The sequence below is a fragment of the Leishmania martiniquensis genome, chromosome 30, assembly GCF_017916325.1.
Source record: "Leishmania martiniquensis isolate LSCM1 chromosome 30, whole genome shotgun sequence".
Classification (NCBI taxonomy): domain Eukaryota; phylum Euglenozoa; class Kinetoplastea; order Trypanosomatida; family Trypanosomatidae; genus Leishmania; species Leishmania martiniquensis.
The window spans coordinates 599369-619373 of record NC_090165.1 but is presented as its reverse complement, the minus strand read 5'-3'; the positions used below and the strand labels follow the sequence as shown (position 1 = coordinate 619373).

General features: G+C 57.6%; 4 protein-coding genes across 4 annotated transcripts; all 4 read right to left on the bottom strand.

Moving 5' to 3' along the window:
* Positions 1-1276: 1276 nt before the first annotated feature.
* LSCM1_03797 (uncharacterized protein) lies at positions 1277-2665 on the bottom strand (the record flags this gene model as incomplete). The annotated part of the gene is made up of 1 exon (XM_067321330.1): positions 1277-2665. One exon carries the CDS (start codon positions 2663-2665, stop codon positions 1277-1279), a length of 1389 nt encoding a protein of 462 aa, XP_067176698.1.
* A 2203-nt stretch (positions 2666-4868) lies between these two features.
* Positions 4869-7118, bottom strand: LSCM1_03796 (uncharacterized protein; the record flags this gene model as incomplete). Its single annotated transcript, XM_067321329.1, has 1 exon — positions 4869-7118. The coding sequence occupies one exon, from the start codon at positions 7116-7118 to the stop codon at positions 4869-4871; it is 2250 nt and encodes a 749-aa protein (XP_067176697.1).
* Positions 7119-10050: 2932 nt separating this feature from the next.
* LSCM1_03795 (uncharacterized protein) lies at positions 10051-11934 on the bottom strand (the record flags this gene model as incomplete). The annotated part of the gene is made up of 1 exon (XM_067321328.1): positions 10051-11934. One exon carries the CDS (start codon positions 11932-11934, stop codon positions 10051-10053), a length of 1884 nt encoding a protein of 627 aa, XP_067176696.1.
* Positions 11935-13901: 1967 nt separating this feature from the next.
* On the bottom strand, positions 13902-15284 carry LSCM1_03794 (uncharacterized protein; the record flags this gene model as incomplete). Its single annotated transcript, XM_067321327.1, has 1 exon — positions 13902-15284. One exon carries the CDS (start codon positions 15282-15284, stop codon positions 13902-13904), a length of 1383 nt encoding a protein of 460 aa, XP_067176695.1.
* Positions 15285-20005: the final 4721 nt, after the last annotated feature.

The following is a 20005-nucleotide window of genomic DNA, read 5'->3' as shown; positions in this document are numbered from 1 at the left end:
GGCATCAGCTGATTTCCTTACCGTGGGCCTGCCGCTAACGGCACACGTCCATGATATGCGCGAGGCATGTGCATTAGCCATGGGTGTCCTATGCGCAGAAGACATCGAGCCACCTTCCCAAGGCGACAGAGATCACTTCTTCTCCGGCCAGTCAGCCTCTCCTCCAGCTACGTCGGCGCGATGTCACCCCCCTGCCACGTGTCTCACCTCGGAGCCGCTCGCCCAGGCACACAAACCAGAAGACCTCCATCGAAAAAAATCTCCTTCCCTTTATCCGGCATTTCCATTCGCTCTGCCACACACGCACACCGCAGCGCCCGAGTCACACGTCCATTCGCCGCCCTCCCCCTCCTCTCCGCCGCGACCTGCCACAGAGGCCACCCCCTCCCCTCGTCCTGCGAAGGCAGACGCAGATACACGCGTCACGGCAGTGGCAGCTCGGCCACCTCAGCAAGGCCCCGGCCGCCACGTGGCGCATTCCCCCCCCTCTTCCCATGCCGCTCAGCCGCCGCGCCAGTCGGCAGAGCGAGGGCAGGGCAAGATACGCTCGGGCTACGCTGACACATTGATCGTCACGGGGGGATGGCACATACGTCTTCAGGGTCACCCGCCACACTGACGCAACGCCATGCAGGGCCTGGCAGCCGGCAGCGATCCATCACTCCGGCTTCTCCGCGTTGTAGGGAGGTGGCCCTGCCACTCGCAGAGGCGGGTCCGTGTCTGGAAAGGGACAGAAGGCGAGGGGCGGGCTGCTTGACCTTCCTCCCAGAGAGAGAGGGTGGGGGAGAGAGTGGAGGCACTGGAGCCCCCCTTTCTTGCCACACGCACTGAAGTGAGCTTCCCACCCACCCAAGCACCCCTCCGTCACACGGGACCGGTGATGACGGCCGAAGAGAAATAGGCGCGGGCGAAGGAAGGCGCTCCTGTAGAGAAATGTTTCACATGGGCACCATCACGCAGACACAGCGAACCGCTTTCTGCTCTCATGCGGCGACTCACACAGCGATACTTGTCCAATTTCAACAAAACACAAGGGAGAGGAGGGGGAGAGGGGCGCCTTAACAGCGGGCGGCAGCTCGTCAACGGGCAGCGGTGCAAGAACACGGCCCCTCCCCTTCCTTGCATTCGTTACAATCTCCTTCTGTCCATCCAGCAAGGCAACCCCTAAGCCTGCGGCCTGTCGCGTCCCTCAATCATGGTCTGCCGCGATTCCGGAGCAAGGCGGACTGCTGCGGATATCTGAGAAGCCAGCTTGTACCCCTCACCAAACGCCCAGCTACAACAGAGCTATGTCGACCGAGGCCAGCGCCTCCACCACCCACTTGGGGTAGTCCTTCACAGGGTAGTAGGCGAGGAAAAAGTCCTGCACGTATGCGGTGAATCGCCCCTCCTCAATGGCACTGCGGGCGCCGCGCGTCAGGTTGATGAGGTAGGCGATGTTATGATACGATAGCAAGGTCGCCGCTGTACTATCCTTTGCCGCGATCATGTTCAGGTAGGACCGTGTGTAGGTACGACATGTCATACAGCCGCAGTTCGGATCGAGAGGACCGAAGTCGGCCGCATATTCCTTCTTCGAAAGCTGCAGCTTGCCAGAGGAGGTGAGAGCAGAGCCGAAGCGGGCGGTCCGGCAGGCGTACACACAGTCGAACATGTCCACGCCGAGAGCGATGCACACGAGGATGTCCTCTGGATAACCGACACCCATACAGTATCGTGGCTTGTTCGCTGGCAGCCCCTCTTTTGTGCACAGTCGCACCATCCGCCAGAAGTCGTCCTTCGCCTCCCCGCCGCTGAGCCCACCAATCGCGTAGCCCATGCACTCCGTGCGCTGGATTATTTCGTTCACGCAGTAGCGTCGCAGCTCGGCATTCAAGGCGCCTTGGACAATGCCAAAAATGCACTGCTTATCCCGGTTTTGGTTGGCGGCGAGACAGCGGTCAAGCCACCTTATCGAGCGCTTTGCCGCCTCCTCTACGCGCGGTCCCACCGTGAGTGTGTGCACCACATCGTCGAGCTGCATCATGATGTCGCCACCGATGGCATTCTGTATGCGGATGGAGTCCTCCGGGCGTAGCAGCAACGAGTACGTGCCCTTCTCTTCCCCGCTGTTGTCATGTGGTTTGGCAGCGCCGACAGGCGCTGCCGCACTGCTAGCAGAGCTCGAGGCCTCCACCTTGGCTACCGACGTCGCAGCCCCTGCCGTGCCGCTGCCGTGCGTCGACTGGAACCGCACGCCTTCCTCCGTGATGTGGGCCAGTTTCAGAAGCGAAACCATTTGGAAGCCACCGCTGTCAGTCAGTATGTTCCTCTTCCAGCTCTCCATAAAGTGGATCCCGTCCATGTTGTCACGGATGCCATCCGCCGAGGTGCGCGCGCCGGCGGCAGCCTCCCGCGCGTTTTTGCGCGCGGTTAGAGCACGCAGCACCTCTTCCCCAGGCCGCAGGCCCAGATGATAAGTGTTGCCCAATATTATTTCAACGTCCAGCTCCTCAAGCTGCTCCACGGTTATCCCCTTTAGTGCACCCTGTGTCGCCACCGGCATGAATATCGGTGTACGCAAGGGTCCGTGTGGCAGGTGGAAGACGCCGCTACGGGCTGCGACAGGCTCCTTGCCGGCCGGGCCCCTGTATTCCTCAAACGTGAATACTGAAGGCGGCCTCATGGCTTTTTTGCGTGAGCACCGGAGGCTGCGTGCCTCGAGCGGGCAGTGAATGTCGATGGGGATGTGGTGTCCGTCTCGCTGACGTGGCGCAGGCGCATGGCAAACACACAACTTGATTGCCATGCCGCCCGTCGCAGCGCGTACGACAAGAGAAGAGCACGGGGAACAGCCAAAGTATAGGAAGTGGATGAGCGGAAGACACAAACGATGTCTGCATAACGTAGCATGAAGAGCTTCGCCTCCTACCGCCGTTCCAGCTATTCGATCGGGCATCTATCCAAGTAGGGTATACCTAATCGGTGCGCCTGCCTTCTCGCTAGGCTATCCACTGCCTTGGCAGCATGCCGTCGACACCATCGATGATGAAGGAAAGGGCGAAATCGTGCGCCCGATCGCTGGCACACCGGCAACGTGCTCTCTCCACCACCACCACCCCTTGTCTACTCCTGCCGCTCAACGTGTAAGCAAGCCCGTGTGCTGCGCACTTCCAGTGAAATGCTAGCGAATACAAGAGCACACGGTGCGCTGTTACTCATGATTCTTTGCTATTCATGTTTTTTTGTGGGGGGAGGGAGGGAGGGCATTTTGTGCTGTTCGTCGGTGCACAAACGTATACCCCCTCCGTCTTACGTGGAGCCAACAGGAGTGAAAGAGCGACACATCGCCTGAGAAAGACTGGTGCAGGCAGCAGAGAGCGAGAGAGACGAATGTATGGGTCGCGCGAAGATGCGGAGAAGGAACGCACGGACACACACACAGTTATACATAAACGTACACGCGCAGCCCACTCTCCTCACGGAGAGCACGCAGAGAGCTGAGCAACAACAACAGCAGCGAAGTGAAATGCATACAAATGTACAGATTATCCTGTCTAAGCACCGGTGACGCATAGCAGATAACATGAAAAGACCATCGAACACCACAAACCGCCGGCATGCGCCGACCAAAATTGAAGGTGGACCCGCCCTTTCCAACCACAGCCACACAACAGAGAGAGGGGAAGGGGAGGGGGTTGGCTGGGAAAAAGAGACGCAAAGAAAAAAGGGCGAAAATGGGGAGGGAGGGAGGGGGAGGAAAGGCCGCAGTCAACAACAACAACCAGGGCGGCATCGATACCCTCTTGGCGGGGACATGGGAAGGAGGTGTGAAACAAAACGAAAAGAAAAAAAGAGGCGGGCGACGAGAGGCGCGTTGGGGTACGGCGGAAACAACCACACACACCACCAAGTACAAACGAGGGAAGAGAGAGCAAACGCTAAAGGAGGGCACAAAAAGAGAAAAGGGTGAAGAGGCCACAGTTCAGAGGCGGAGAAGAGGAGTGAGGGAGGCGCTCATACACACGCAGCAGTTGCGAAGGAGGAAGGAGGGGGGAGGAACGAGAGAAAGCGGAGAGGGAAACGATCATCACGAGCGGGAGAGACGGTCAGAGATGCCACTGCTGCCGCACACAAACACACAAGTCGATCTAGAAAGCGCGCGCAGGAACGAACATGTGTGTGTGTGTGTGTGCGCGCTACCCAGCAGGCCTACGAATTAACCATATCCAAGGCAGGATTTAGGGAGAGGGAAAAAGAGGGAAATGGGTGATGTGGACGTTAGTGAGGGAGACGCACCCGCAGCTAAGCCGGCAGTGCAGAATCTAGGAGACGAAAAAAAAAAGAGGGTAAAGGCTGCGCTGTGCAACACCACTAGGTTAAGGCACGCACAGGAAATGTGCGTGTGCTTGCGTTTGTGCAAGCACGTGACAGTGAGAAGCAGGGAAAGGAGTAGAGGCGAGAGACGAGAGAGGGGGGGATAGAAAGGTACTTCTCGATCTTCGCGTGTACCTCCCAGAGGAAGTCTTCACAACGGCAACGTGTACAGGATAAAAAAAGATGGCAACGGGAGAAGGCACGCACAAGCGGTGATGCCACAGGAGTCGAGCGCATTCATGGAAAGCGAAATATCAGATCTAGCGCACCATCACAAGACACAAAGAGAGAGCGGCAAAGAGGAAAACGAGTGTGTCGGTGAAAAGAGAGGGCCGGCATAACGTAAGCAAATAAGGATGATCGGGAAAAGAAAAAAGTCTAAGGTGACTCAGTCTCTGCCGGCTCATCAGTTGTAGCGGCGACGCGCCGCTTCTGTTCGCATCGCTGACGGAGCGATAAGAGACGAAGCGACGAAGTTTCTCTTCTGTGCCGCTCAGAGCACGGCCAAATCATCAGTAATGCCGCATCGTCTTCGAAAAGGAATCCATGAAGAGGCGCTCCTCCTCGAAAAGCTGGTCGGCGGTCATGCTACTGTACGTGTGACTAGCCTCGTTGAGGGAAGAGGTGCTGTGCGTGGTCCCGTTGAAGGAGTCCGTCAGCAACAAGCTTTTACGACGCGTATACGCCTCCGTGGGGAGCATGTACCGCGGTTTCATGCGCGCCTTGGGCTTCTTGGGGAAATGTGTACCGCGCCTCAGCGCCGCATGGCCACCTTCCTCATCCAGCTCCGGCTTTTCCCCAAAAGCAGACCCGGACCCCACCCGCAGCATCTCGACCCCGACGCTGCTGCTGTTGCTGCTTTGGCTCGGCAGCTGCGCGCACGCTTTGCGGACTTCTGAGAACCTTCCAGTGACTGCCTCCGTGAGAGGTACCCCGTGGGGGCCGAGTGCGCCCGAGAGAGTCGCCGCCTTTGAGTCGGCCGCGAGGGAGCGCTCGTTCTCAGGATTCGCGTGCTGAGGAGGGAGTACAGCAGCGGAGTCGCATGATGTGAAGCCTTCTTCCCCTTTCATCACCGCCTCCGCAATTTTCTCCATCACTGAAGAGGAAACGTCGAGGGAGTACGACGCAGAGTCGCCCCACTCTGCGCGGGTGCATGGTCCGCTAGCGCCGGGTTGCATGCACTCGAAGCCACTCCCCAACACCACCTCCTCCGCTGCAACCCTCGCTATTTCCACATCAGCGGCATGAAAAGGCGGTAAGGTGGAAAAGGTGTTGGACTCAGTGGTGGGGTACACCCCACTGTCTTTGCCCGATGGATCCCTCGGCTTCGGACGCACTGGCGCCGGAGACGGCGACGGCGACGGGAGCCCAGCTTCTTTGGTCTCTTCCGCCCCTGTACCCGCAGAGGCCCCATGGATGGCAGCCGCACCGCTGTAGAAGCGCGGCGGAGTCGGTAAGAGCGTCTGCGGCGCCTCGTTTACACGCCCGTGACGCAAGTCCTCACCTGCCGCAGTTTCAGAGGCCGGGATGGGCCTCAGGGATGGAGACGAGGTAGAGGAGCTTTGGCCGCTATCAGGCTTGCCACAAGAGGCGACACCTCCTCCGCTGCTGGTGCGATGTCTATTGTCCTCGCGACTGCCGTCGCCATTTTCACGCAGAATTTTGTCGCCTGTGTAGTGCTGCTTCGGCGGCGGGTCTACCCATAGCGAGGCGGCCTGCAGCGACGACGGGTCGGCCGTCGATCGCGAACCACACGTGTCAGATGAGCACAGGGGCGCGATTGGAAAGCTGTGGCCCACACAAGACCCCGTCCCTGTCAGCGCAGCAGCGCCTTGCAGCAGAGACTGAAACGTCCTTTTTGCCTCTGTGTGTAGCAAGCTCAGCTGCTCCAACAGATCCTGCTGGATGCCGCTGCGCTCCACCGTCTCCTCCTGCAGAATCGTGTCCAGCCGCTTCTTGATATATCGGCTTCGCTCCTTGCTTAGCAGCGCCTCCTTGATGCGGCTCGCCACGGACATGTTAGCCGCACTTTCAGCGGCGGTTCCCCTCCCACGGCCACGGTTCCAAGTGCCGCCACCGCTGTGCCTCGCCGCTGGTGTGCCGCCTGAAGGTCCAGCGGGGCACCTAGTACTCGGAAACTTCAAAAAAGAGCGCTGCAGTGGTGGCTTGCGAAGCCCCATGTTGCTTCGATACATGATGCGAATGCTTGACAAAGCGAAGCTGCTGTCGAGCTTGCACAACCGCGAAGCGAACCCTCGCCCGCTGATGGTCCAATACATGAAGCCATCCCCGGCAAGCCCTATGAAGCTACCGAAATCGCCGTTGAACTGAATGCCGTCACCGTAGTGAAAGCTGCACTTGAGCTTGCTGGACGCCGCCTCAAACTCGTAGAAGGCGCCGTCTGCAAGCAGCGCGTAGACAGGCTGCACCACCGACTCGAGAGGAGGTGGACGCTTGAACTTCCGCAAATTGACCCTCCCTTCAAGAAAAGCATCGTAAGCAGCGCGCGTCTCCTTCGTGTTGAGCACCTCGTAAGCACGCTGCACCTCTTGAAACTTCGCCTGCGAGCCGTTTGGGCGGTCCGGATGGTACACGAGGGCAAGCCTGCGGTACGCAGTCGTGATCTCCTCGGCCGTTGCGTCGTGAGAGACATTGAGCACGGCGTAGAAGGTAGTTCTGCGCACGGTACTGGGCAACGATTCGGCATCGCCCATGGACGCGGAAGCGGCGCTCTTATCCCTTGAATCAGGTGAAGAAGTCATGAGCGCGGTCGAAGTTTCAGCTGCGCAACAGCACGCGAGTTTTTTCAATGTTTCTGGTACGAAGCGAATGCTCCTTGCGTGTCCGTCTTGATGTACGGAGGGCGAGTAAGGACCAAAGTGGACGATGATGGGCGGGAGGAGGGAAGGGGAAGGGAGGCAGCACCCTCAAGTGAGTTGGCGACACCGCAACACACGCGCAGAGGCACAGCCACGAAGAGAAAAATAAAACGAGAAACAAGAGGGAGCGAGAAAGGAGAGGCGTCAGCTCAGGGAAAAAGAGGGGGAGGAGAGAGCGTTTGCCAGAGCACACAGCACAGCACCAGAGAACAGGGCAGCACAGCAGAGTTCTTTTTCGTCCGTTACGGCAGGAACGTAAGCGTCGACAGCACCGCGAAGCAACGTGAGACAAAAATGCGTGAGAGTGAGGGCAAGTCGGGGGTGCGAAGAGCCAAAACACAGAAAAACGTTTGCCAATGCGGTGACGTGACGAGAAAAAAAACTCTCACCGTCACGGTGAGCGCGGGAGAGGTGTGCGAACAGAGAGAAAAAAAGAGGGAAGACCTTATGCGAGATACCCAACTCAAAGCCACCAAAGGTGGAGTGGGGCAAAGAGGAAAGCGCGCGCGAGCGCGAGAGAGAGGCAGAGAGACAAACGACGACGGCCGTGAGAAAATGTATAGAAGCAACAGGAAAAACGAAAAAAAAACTAGGCGTCTCTGGAAGAGAGCACAGAGGAGGGGGAGGAGCAATACGGCAGCAGCGGCAGAAGCGTTAGAACAACTTCGAGTACTATTGACGAGAGACGAGAGGAAAGCGGCGCTGACAGGGGGGGAAGAGCTGGGCGGGGGAAAGGTGAAGAAAAAGGACTGTGTGAAGAGCAACCCGAAAAGTCGATGTGAGATTACGTCCACTCTGAAGGGAACTGTTCACCCATGCGATCAGAGGAATGCTCAATTTGTGTAAAAATATGTGCGCACTTACCCACCCGCACGCACCTGGGAACAAGATGCGTGTGTGTGTGTGAGAGAGAGAGGCAACCGGAGCGTGGTAGAGAAAGATGCCGATAAAGTTTCGCTGCAGTGGTGGCGTGCGCCCGATTCGAGAACAACTTTACTCTGTTCCCCTCTGCATGCACCCTGCTGTTCAATAGCCTCTGCGTCACGCTGCGGATGCACAAGTGCAGGCACTGGTGACGACGATCTACTATTGTACTACCTTCTCTCGCCCACGCCACGCATGCAGACGCTCACCGTGCCCGTGCCTTAAAAAATCCTTTGCGGGGGTAAGAGATCCCGTCGCGTGACTTTGTGAGCGTGAAAAGATGCGAACGTCAACTGAAGAGCTAAACCGGTAGTAGGAAAGTAAGAAGCACACAAGAAAAACCGAAAGAAGGTACCGGGAAAACTATGATGTCTCCGGCTCCGGCGCCTGCAACACAGGCACTCGTTTTCCGCCCACCGGCCGCCCTTTTCGTGTAACCTTTTCCTTCTCGTTCTGTGTAAGTGTGTGTGTGTGTGTGTGTGTAACGTGGGTGGGGGAAGCCGCGGGTGCGGCGTAAAAGAGGGGCTAAAAGGAATCAAATGCACCAGCGAGAACGAAAGGAAGGTGAAGGACAGAAAAAAACAGAGAGAGAGGGGGTGAAATGAAACGAACCAAAACAAAATCTGAGAGGGGTGGAGACGTGCGGGGGACGGGCGCATGCACAACAGTCAAGACAGAGCACGTGGCCCCAGGCCACAAACAAGCGCGCGCGCAGAGCTTCGGGAGAGTGCGCGTGTTCGAATCCGTTTCCACTGTTCCAACTTGTTGGCTGGTGCCCCCTTTCAGCACTCCCCTACGTTCGCTTTTCAGGACCGCCGCTCTTAGAGCTTAGTCCACGCGAGGTTTGTGTGTGTGTGTGTGTAGGTTGAGGGTAGGAGGTGGGGGACAGGAAGCCTGTGGTTGTCTGCTGGGTGCTTTCCCAAGATGGAGACGACACTGAGAAGGATTTCAGGAAAAAAAAAGATGTACGCCTGCTCCAATCGTTTTTTTGTTTTTCTTTGCGTTGTTCTCGTGCTGTATATGTATATGTATGCTGACGGTGTTTGTGTGAGAGAGGTGGGGGGTGACAGGAGTGTGGCGGGTGGGGGGTAGGTGTACTGGGGTGCCGCAGGATGGGGGGCAGAGGGATAGGCTGAAAAAAAAAGCGAAAGGCCGGGGGAAGGGGGCAGGAGGCGCGCGCTCTTTTTTCCTATTCGTTGCTGCTTCTCCAGCTCGCAAATAGTAACGGCGACATTCATGACAATCGCACCGCGATGTTCAGCAAAGTACACGCGGTCCGTTGGCATCAATGAAGGGAGAGAAGAGGAGGGGGAGGGGGGACGACACGCGGAGTTACGGAGAAGGCAGAGAGAAGTTGAAGGAAGAAGACTGATTTCATGCGGTAATGGATAAGATCCGTCCGCCCCTGCCCGGGTGTGATTCTGATAGCCGTGTTTGGGGACGGGGAGCGAGAACGAGAGCGAGAGAAAGCGAGAGGCCAGCGAAGCCACACACACACACACTGCACAGGCACACTCCTCCTCCTACACCTTCCCCGGCGCACCGCCGGTCTCAAGAGCGAGCCGCTTACCGATGTCACTTCATGGGATCGGCAGCCCCGCATCCTACAGGGACGAAACTGTGGCACTGCCGCATCGAACATGGCTAGGCCCCGCTCTGCGCGCGCGCTAATGAGGCTTGCAAAAGGCGGCCGAGGTAAGAATTCGGCACATGTGTCCCCCCCCCATGAACGCACGACAGTGCCTGAGTGTCACACGCAGGGCGAGAGAAGGGTCCGACGAAAACGCCGTTTGGTGCTGTTTTTTTTTACTTTGATTCTGTTCGCGGTCAGCTCGACAACTCAGCTGTACGCACAGGAAGAGGAACGAAGGAAAAAGAGAACAGCGTGCACTTAGTATGACGAGTATTCACTCAGTTGATTGCAGAGAGGGGCGACGCCGCCCTCGTCAACCTCTTCGTCCTCCTCGTCCTCATTGTCGGCGAGACCGACAAACATGGGCCACCGCCCTCCTCCCCCTCCCATACCCCTTGTGTGCCCCGCCGCCTGCTCACGCAGTACTGCTGCCACCCTCTCCTCCCACAGCACTCGCCCTCGTTCGTCGTCATCGTGTGTGGCCGTCGCCGAGCCACCCTTCAGGTTCAGAAACGGATGCTGTAGTGCGTCACGGACGGCAATGCGGCACTCGGGTTGGTGATGCAGCATGCGCGACAGCAGGTCCAGCCCGTCGGCAGGTACGATGCCCGAGTGGAACTTGTACGGGAGACTTGCCTGTGGAGCTGCAGCTTGTGCAGCAAATGGCCCACCCCTCGGCGACCCGGGCACCGAAGGTGCGGCAGGCCACAAAGGCGGCGCGCTGTACGTCGGCACGCCCAGCAGCTTCTGAATGGCCCCCAGCAGGTCTAATTCACTCGAAGCGTGAAACAAGCTCTTTTGCAGCAGCAACTGCGCAAACATCACACCCAATGCCCACACATCTGCCGCGGTGCGGCACAACGGGTCCCCAAGGAGCGCCTCGGGGGGGCGATAGTGGAGCGTGGTGCGCATCGAAGGCGGCGTGCAGGGTATTTGCTCACGCACCCCCGCAGGTGCCGCGCGAGACTCAGTGACAGACAGGGAGCTGTCAGTCCCGGTCTTTGCCTCCGAGCGCAAAGGTGGAAGGAAGCGCGCAGACCCAAAGTCACCGAGTCGAAGCCCAGCGTCCTTCGTCACAAGCACGTTACTCAGTTTCAGGTCGCGATGCACCACACCACACGTCTCGTGTAGAAAGCACACGAGGCGCAGGAGGCGCCGCATCACGTAGCGCACAAGCGGCATTTGAAACTGCTGCGAAGAGGGCGCGGATGTCTGCGGGCCCTCTGCCGCCGTAGCTGTGTTTGGTCTTGTAGACGACGGGGCAGAGGACAGGCTCAGAGCGCCGTCGGCACCGGTAGAGGACGACACGCCGAACAGGGAAACCATTCCAGTTTTCCGCCTGTAGCCGCCCGCACCATCACTCTTCGGGGCACCGCGGGGGCCGTGAGGAAAGACTACCTGCTCCAAGTTGGTCGCCGCGAGCTCCATCACAAGGCACATCTCCTTGTGCGGAGCTTCCACAACACGGTAGAGGTGAACAGCTCGAGCGGATTCGTCGATGAGATCGCCGAGCACCCGACCTCGAGCATCCTCTGTACGCGCCGTGGTGGCGAAAGCTGCAGCGTTCGAGCATGGCGCGCTCACCCCCGCAAGAGACAGAGCTTGCTTCTCGCTCACAAAGCGATGCAGTGTTACCTCACGCAGCACAGTGGAAGAGATGTCACGTGCGCCGAAGTCGCTTGCCTGAATGAAAATGCGCTTCACCGCCACGTGACGACCACGCCGTGCCGGGCACTGCCCGCCACCTGACCTCTCCTCTTCGCCCTGACACTCACCGCAGCCGTCGCCTAAGGTAAGCTTCTGTGCGTTATGGTCCTCCGCAAGGGTGCCGGCAGCCGCATCGAGGGCAGAGTAGACGGCCCCCTGAGCACCCCGGCGAATCGGCGCATTTTTCTTCACCTGCGAGCCCTTTAGCGTCATGAATGGAAGCGGGTCCGATATGAAGGGCAGCCGGCGCGGCATTGTGGCTACGGAGCTGCTCGCCCCTCCCTCCTCCACTTGTGAATCCTCCATCTCGCCATCCTGCGAAGCGACACACAAGCAGTCGTCGTAGATCGACCACGCTGGTGACACACTGTCGCGGTCAGCCGTGGGCAGTGCAGCTGCTACAGCACCTAGGTCTCCAACAAAAAGATGCGCCATTATCTGCTGCGTTTTTAAGAACTGTGTGCGCACAACTTTTCAAGTATGAGTGAGAGTTAGACACAGTGACGAGACACGAGTGGGTGTCGAGGCTCGGTAGACGCCGAGACGAGTAGATACCACTGGTAAAGTGGGTTGAGCCCCGCCCCAGACAAGCATTGAGTCCCACAGAACCAAAGCGGATGTGGTCCCCCGAAAAGAGCGCCTATCGCACCCTGTCCTGGAAGAAGCAGCGGCTGTGGCGATGCTTGTAGGTGTGAGTCTATGAGGAGCTCGGCGACGAGAGAGCAAAAAATCGCCTCTGCGGACTGTATCAGCGTCAACCACTACGCCGTCCGTACCTCTATGCGCGTGCGTAGCTGTGTTTGTGTGTGTGTGTGTGTATTTCGTGAGTACCACTGCGCAACTCAACACAACACCGCCTACGTCAAGCCCATGTGCTTTCTTCCTTTTTCTCTCCTTTTTTTCGCTATCGCGGAGCGGGCGATGAGATCAGCGTGGCGGTGAGAGCACTGAAAGCCGCAGATACATCGTATCATCACACCACCACCCCCAACACACACATACACACAGAGAGATATCAAAAAAAATTTTAAGGGCCGAACGAGAGAAAGAAAAAAGGGGATGAGGGGAGAGGAGAGGTCAGGAAATAGAGCGTGTCGAGTCCAAGTTGTGCGACGTGAGAAGGCGCCGGTCAGCCGCGGTCACAAGAGGATGTGCGAAGGGGAGCGGTCACGCACTGCGGAAAGAGCAAAAATGAGGGACGCGGCTCACACCAGTGAGCCCCACGAAGATATATGACTCTACTACACACTTGCCGATACCATCAATGCAGGGCTGACTCTTTATTTCTGCCTCCTCCTCCGACCCCTCAACTCACAAGTGCGCTAGCGACCTCGCCAAACGTTCCCGCTTACACGACACACGCCAAGCTACTTAGCGAGTTTACAGGAGGCAGACTACATATGTGTGAATGTCTTCGTGGTAATCAGCGCCGGAGCTTCCCCCCCTCACCACTTCACACACACACAGACCTGCCCATCGGCCACAACTGTGCGGTGCTCCTTGATGTGCTGTCCCTCTCTCCTACAGCTGTGCTTTCACCTGCATCTCGGATTGAGCGGCAGGGAGGGGAGTAGAGGGGACTCACATCCTCTTCCCTGCCCTTCTCGTGTGTGCTCCCCTTCTTCGTTGTTTTCAGTTTGTTTTCGGGAGTGAGTGTCTCTCCCTCTATATGTGTGTGTGCGTCTGTGTGTTAAGGCCAGCAGTGCCTATGAGTACACGAGCATCAACAAGAAGAGACGGAGAGGCGCAGAAAGAGGGGGGTGAAAAAACAGCTGCTATCCACATCATACCCTCCCGCACCGGGGCGAACAAACTGAAAACGTGACAAAGAAAGAGACGAGAAGAGAGGTGTGTGTAAGTGTGTCTGCATCTTTGGTACTGCACACACGCACACACAGGAGGCGTTCGATGTACAGATGTGCGCTCACGTCGATGCGCATGCAAGAGGAGGACAAAGTATAGAGGCAGACGTTGGGTGATGGCGGAAAGGAGCAAAGGGGAAAAAAAACAGCAATAGCACGCGCCGTCGCATCCGCGTACGGGTGAACAAATCGCCCCGGTATGAAAGCGCAGAGAAAGAGAGAAACGAATTCGAAGACATCGCTGGGGCACGAGTGCACCGATAGGCGCGCAAAAGTCAGAGCGCCCCTTTGCTCTTTTTTTTCGTTGGAGTTGGGCTGTCTATCGTCGCATGCAGACACGGCACTGCGTGTCTGCGCTCATAGAGCACCCTCGAGTGCCCTTTGCCTTCCCCACACTCACTCAGCTCGCAGAAGCAGCTCCATGATCTCGTCAGTCTTTCTCTTCTCCACTACCTCCGCGACTCACAGCCAAAGAGCGCGAGCGTGGCTGCAAAGGCGCCAAACACTGCGCAGCATCTGTACTTGCGCCAAAGGCTCTCCTCAAACATGCTGGAAGTGTTGATTGGAGCGGAATTCCTCGTAAAGGGTGAACATGACATGGAGTGAGTCAATCAAGGAGCTATACGTAGGAATGTCCAAGATGGCGCACAGCGTCCGCACGTACTGATCGAGGTCGAGGCTAATGTTCGACGGAGGGAAGGCGATGTCGGAGTTCAGAACCTCCTCAAACTGCTGAGGCCATACCTGCATCAGCGTCTCAATGTCGGGCATGGGCCGCTGGTAGTTCACCGTTGGCAACGCCTTCTTGTAGTGAACCTTTTTGATGTCCGAAATCCATCGATCAATCACCTCCGGCCGATTTGCTGCGTTCTCGAGTGAGTCCACAATGTCCGCCGAAACACCGTGAGCGTTGGTGGCGTTCAGCTCCAACAGTACCACCGCCGGATTTGACTGCGGAATCGCTGGTTCGTCAACCATCTCGAGGCCCAGGCCGTCTGGGATTCCGTCTGGCCGCGGCACTTTAACAAATGGGTCGAGATCGCCGATTGCCGGTATGTAGTCGAGCACAAACGGCCGCAGTTTGGCCGGCAGCTCTGCTGTAAAGGGCTCATACTGCATGATTTGCTTGAAAAGGTCTTGCATCTCACGGCTGGCGGTGGCATTGATGCGGGCATACTTTGCAGGGTTGTAACCCAGCTGCCGATCGCTGTCGTACACCGCCGGAGCTGCCTCTGCAAGGTCAGTAGGCTTCTGCCCAGCGTAGCCTTCCGCGCGGTATTCGTTGTTCTCATCAAGCTCAGCATCCTCCTCTTCCTCCCCGGCCTCCTCGCCCTCATCCTCCGTTTCGTCTTCGTCGTCTGGGCGCATCGCCTGCCCTGTTCGCATTGCCATCGGCGTCGCAACCTGGCTGGCCGAGGGAGACACTGGGATCGCCTCATCGTGAGGCGCATTCTCGATCGGCTGCCCCATGGTCCCGCCGCCACCGCCCGCGCCCTCCTCCTGCGCATAGGACTGCCGAAGCGATGCACGTGGCGTCTTCACATTCTCTGCGTTGCGCACCTCAATACGCTCATCGTTCGGGTTGTCTGTCATGAGCTGCCCACCGAGGACAGCAGAATCGCTGGGATTATCCATCGCCGGTGCAGTCAAGCCTTGCAAAGGACGGCCTCTGCCGGCGCTATTGGTTTGGCTGGCAGTGTCGGCGCTGATGCTGCTCGTCCACTGAGTGTTTTCTATACGGTCGCGTGTGGGGATGGTCACCGTAGGGGGCGACTGGCGCAGGTGGCCAGGGACGGGAATGGGGAGGTCGCCGCCAAATCCGAGAGACGACTCCGACTGACTTTCGGACGCTTTTTCCTCGGTCGATTCCGCTCCCTCGTCGTAGTGAGATGTGTCACTTCCGTCGTCCGATGCGCGGCGCATACCTTGACTAGTTCTCTAGTCGAGCTTGTCCCACAATCATTTGATGTGGGAAGGAACTGAGCAGAAGCGGTGCTGCGTGACAGAGTTGCTCGCGAGTGCTGTGGATGCGCATAATCTGTCTAAAAAAAAAAAGGAAAGGCGGGGCAGCGCAAGAAGGCGGGCCTACTGCTCGTACGCTCAGGCGTCTCTGCGCTAAACCTTTCACTGCACCTAGTGCGGTTTGACTTTTGAGGCGGTGCGCTGAGCGCCTGCGTGCGTGCGTGCCTGCGTGAAAACGTCTGTGGTTTGCCCGCGTGGGGATAATGGCGTATATGGGCAACTGTGCAGAGAGGCGCCTGGGGCGTGCGCGTGCCTGGAGAAAATCAGAGCCTAAAGATGGATGTGCTAGCAAGAGCAACGATGAGAAGGGAGCGAGGATACGTTGCCGATGCAGCACAGCGGATGGAGCGGCACATGAGAAGAGCAGTACTCGGTGACACATTCCACAAAGGGAGAAGGGCAATCGACTCTTCGTCTGCACGAGTGGGGTACACGTGGGGAGGCCACCCACCCCTCGTACAGAATGGTGCCGATGGGCAGCAACAGCCAAAAAAAAAAAGCAGTTCTTTCATGGAAAAGGGTATGAAGTCCATCTCTGAATGGGATAGTGTACGTAGAGACAGCAGCGCAGGACCAATCCACAGTCATTCGTGCCACCTTCACCTTTACCGTCAGCTTATACACGCGCACGCACACACACGCCGCCGTCCGTTACCTCGGTCTCGAGATGTGCGCGTAAGTCAGCGTTAAGACCCCCTTTCCTGTCGTTATGTGTTGTGGGTTCTGGTGGTGTTGGTGATTGACTGCCCAGCGTCTCCATTCAGCACCACAGGCTAGTGGGCAGCAATGCATTCATGCGACCGTCTCCCATTTTCCTCTGCTGCATGACGGCTGTGTCCACGAGCCGGGGGGGCCGACGGACACCGCTTGGCGTCATAAGGTCCCCGTGTCCTTCCACAGCACACAGCGCAGGGTTGCGCTCCGGGAGCACACTCAGCCGCACGGCGACCCACCAACCGTAGAAGAGCAGCGGAAGGGTGCGCATCGTTGGTGAATCCTCCACGCGATTGATGGCGGGTCCGTGTGAATGTGGCCATGGACGCATGTCTACATGGCACAGCGCCAGCTCAGACCTGTGTGCCAACACCTTAGAGCACCGCAGTCATACCCAAGAACGCGGCCAAAGGCTCTGGGCCTCCCCACAGCTCTAAGACAAGGCCCCGATTCAACGGCGAGGCGGGCAGAGATCCTTAAAGAACGTCGAGAGCAACACTTAAATAAACGTGACAACTTAGCCGATAGCGTCCAAAACAGCTCTGCACATCATTACCGAAGATTTCTGTTCCGTAATTTGCTTCGATCCATCGACTTTCGCGATTCCACTGTGCCCGAGGTGGACGCAGTAGTTGGCTTACAAGAAGCAGCGCCGTAAGCCTTAGCAGTCCTCATGGTGGTGTTATTCTCGCATGTATGCACACGCATACAGACACACAGGCACACCCGTATGCATCGATCCACAAACGTCAGTGCCTCTCTTCTCTTTCTCGGTGTGCTCTTTATTTTTTGCAGTAAAAGAAAAAGGAAGTGCGCCAGCCGTGCTCACTCTTTCTCTCTCATCGCCCTGTGATACGGCTGCACGGCGGTTACAGCAGTCGAATACCGACGGCCGTCATAGCCACCGCAAAGACTGCAAACACCAATACAGTCCCCGCGACGCACGCACTGAGCGCCCCCCAAAATCCGAGACGATCGTAGCAGTACGGAAAGGCCAGAAACATCGGTAGCGTCGGAAGAACGTACCACAGAGTGTACCACGCGTGGCTTGAGATGCTCTCCTTTGATTGGCCCTCCACCTGCAGCCAAATGAGCGTCGCGACCGTCACAATCGGCAGCGCCGCGAGGAGGCCGCCGAGCCTGTTGCTGCGCTTTGCCGCCTCCGAGACTGCGACGACAACCAGGGAGGAAAGGGCGTACTTGAAGACGAGAAACCCAATGTTCATTTTTTTTTAATGGGGGGAGGGAGGGGAGGAAAACAGAGCCCAAAGCGCCTCGGTGAGAGGGTCGTTTCGGATCGTGCACGCACCTCAAGTGGCGCTGTTCGTGTACTCTCTATTGTGCGTTTTTTTTTTGCAGTCGAGGGGGGAGGAGGCAGCAGAATGGACTCGTCAAACAGGAGGAAGCAGAAAATCAACAGGGAAGCAGTGACACATATATATCTAGAGAGAGAGATACGTCTGGGTGGGTGGTTCTGTTGTTGTCAAGCGTAGAGAGGAGTAGGGTGCAAGCAAGGGTACGTTGCAAGCAGCTCAACAGCACACAAAGAGATGCGCAAACGGTATGCTGTTGAAGTTGGAAAGGAAGTCTGAAAAATATGTAAAAGGGGGTGGTGCTATGCCGACGCTTGTCAGAAAACGACCAGGCGTGGTCACCCTTCATGAAAGAGCGTCCGGCTGCGTGACCGCCGTTGATGAGGTAAGAGAGAGGGGGGAGAAAAGCACTGATAAAAGAAAAAGAAATAAGCAGCAGAGGGAACAACGGGGGCGAAAAAAAAGAGAGGTGCAATGAGCGTGGCCTTGTCGAGATCCTCTCCCTCCCCGCCACACCACCACCACCCGCCACCATCACCTATCCCTCTCTTGAAAGCCACGATGATGAGAGTAGTCGAAAAGCGGAGATTGGGGTCGAGCTGGTCCAGCTGGTGTAGTGCGGCGAGAGACTCTGGCTATAGTTACGGACGCAGCAAGCCGATGAGGACGACTTGGCGTCAGATGAAGAGGGGGAGGAGGGGGGCGGAAGGGGAAACCGTCAGAATAAACAGAAGAGCCTGACAGCACTCCCGTTTCCCTATCCCTTCTTCATTTTGGGGGGGGCCTTCCGCACTCCCCCATGGGCTCGCGACAGCACTCTCTCTTTCCACGTATCTGCAATGGAGAATCCCCTCCGCCACTCTGCCCAGTCTCACACGAACGGAAGCGCCCAAGTCCATGTATGCTCATTTGGGTGCAGAGACGGGCGACAAGGAGAGATGACAGATGATGAGGGGAGGAGGAACGGCGGTACCAAGGGAAAATAGAGGAGGAAGCACAACCCAACAAGAAAGCGCGCCTGCCGATGGGGGGGCGAAGAAGCAAACGAGGAACAAAGAGCGGAGGAGCAGTCCACAAGGGTGCGTGAGGGGAGGGGGGCAAGCTGCGATGTCGCCACCAGACCTCTTTTTCCCTCCGTGCTAGTACCTCGCCACCTCTGGCGCGTGGGTGTGCAATCTGAGAGACGGGAGAGGTGTAGCGCCTCCGCACCACGCGCCTCTCTCCTATGAGTGGGCCATGTCATTTTGATGGGGGATCCTCTCTGCTGTTGTTGAAGCACAGACGCCCATGGCGTTGGTGGGTGCGTGTGCTCGCGGAAGTCGGTCGAATAGAGCCCATCACAGTGCTCTCTCATTCCACCCAAAAGGGTTAAAAAAATCGCCTGAGGCGGCAGCGGCTTCGGCGATCACGACGCTCGTCTGATACAGCGCAGCCCCCCCCCACTCCACCCCTGGCCCCACCTACATCAGCTCCACACCCCAACGCTTCATGTACAGCGCAAACAGCTGGAATACAAGAACCGTGAAGACGCTCACCAGGAGCAGCGACCACCAGAAATCGAGGTACTCATACAACCAGGGAAAGAGAAGAAACATGGGGAGAGTCGGGAGGACGTACCAAAATGTGTGCCATGCGTGATTCGATATCTTGTCCGCCGGTTGCTTCTCCATATGTAGCCAAATGAGCGACAGGATACTGACGAGGGGAAGGGCCGCCACCAGGCCGCCAGCGCGATCGCTACGCTTCGCCACCTCAGACACAGTCACCACGACCAGCGAGGTGAAGGCGTACTTGATGGGTATCCAGTATTTGTCCATGTGCGCCATGGCAACTCTGTCGTCCCGCCATTCGCAAGGGGGCGAGCCCTTGCATACGTGTGGGTGTGTATGAGTGTCGATATCAGGAACACAAGAGGTTCCTCGCTGATGTGAAGGTGCCTGAGGAGGTGTTTTCTCTCTCCTTCGCTTTGATTGGGGCAGGGAGAGGGAGAAAGCGATTCGAGCGCAGATGTCACAGGCAGCAGTAGAGGCCAGCAGGCGACGGCGTAGCGAGAGAGAGAGGTAGACCACCTAGACGCGAAACAGCGGAGAGGCTGCGCGCTGGAAAGCGAGAACAGCAGTGCAATCCCACCAATGGCAACACGCTCTGCCCCCCCCTCCAAACACCAACACCACTGCACCACGCTCCTTGAGGAAAAGTTTCAAGCCCTTCTATTTCCAGCCTCTGCGCGAGACCTATCCTTCCGCCTGCCACAGCCCTCGGAAAAAATGCCGAAGCAAGAGCAGGCAAGCATTGCAGCACGCAGGCATACAAGCTGACATACAAACGGACGCGGTGGTGCCACGTGCATTGCATGCAATGCACCTTCCCCCCCTCCCCCGCACACAAACGCACAGCGTGAGAATGCAGAGAGGAAAGGGGCCGAGAGAGTTTTCCAAGCCTCCGCAGCACGGAGGAAAAAGAGTAAACGGCAAGAGGCTGGGGAGAAAAGGGGCCCACACATCACAGAGAAATGGAAAAAAACAAAGCAAAAAGGCCTTCGACCATCGAAAGAGCGAGAGAGACCGACCGAAGAGAACACCGGTCACGACCTCT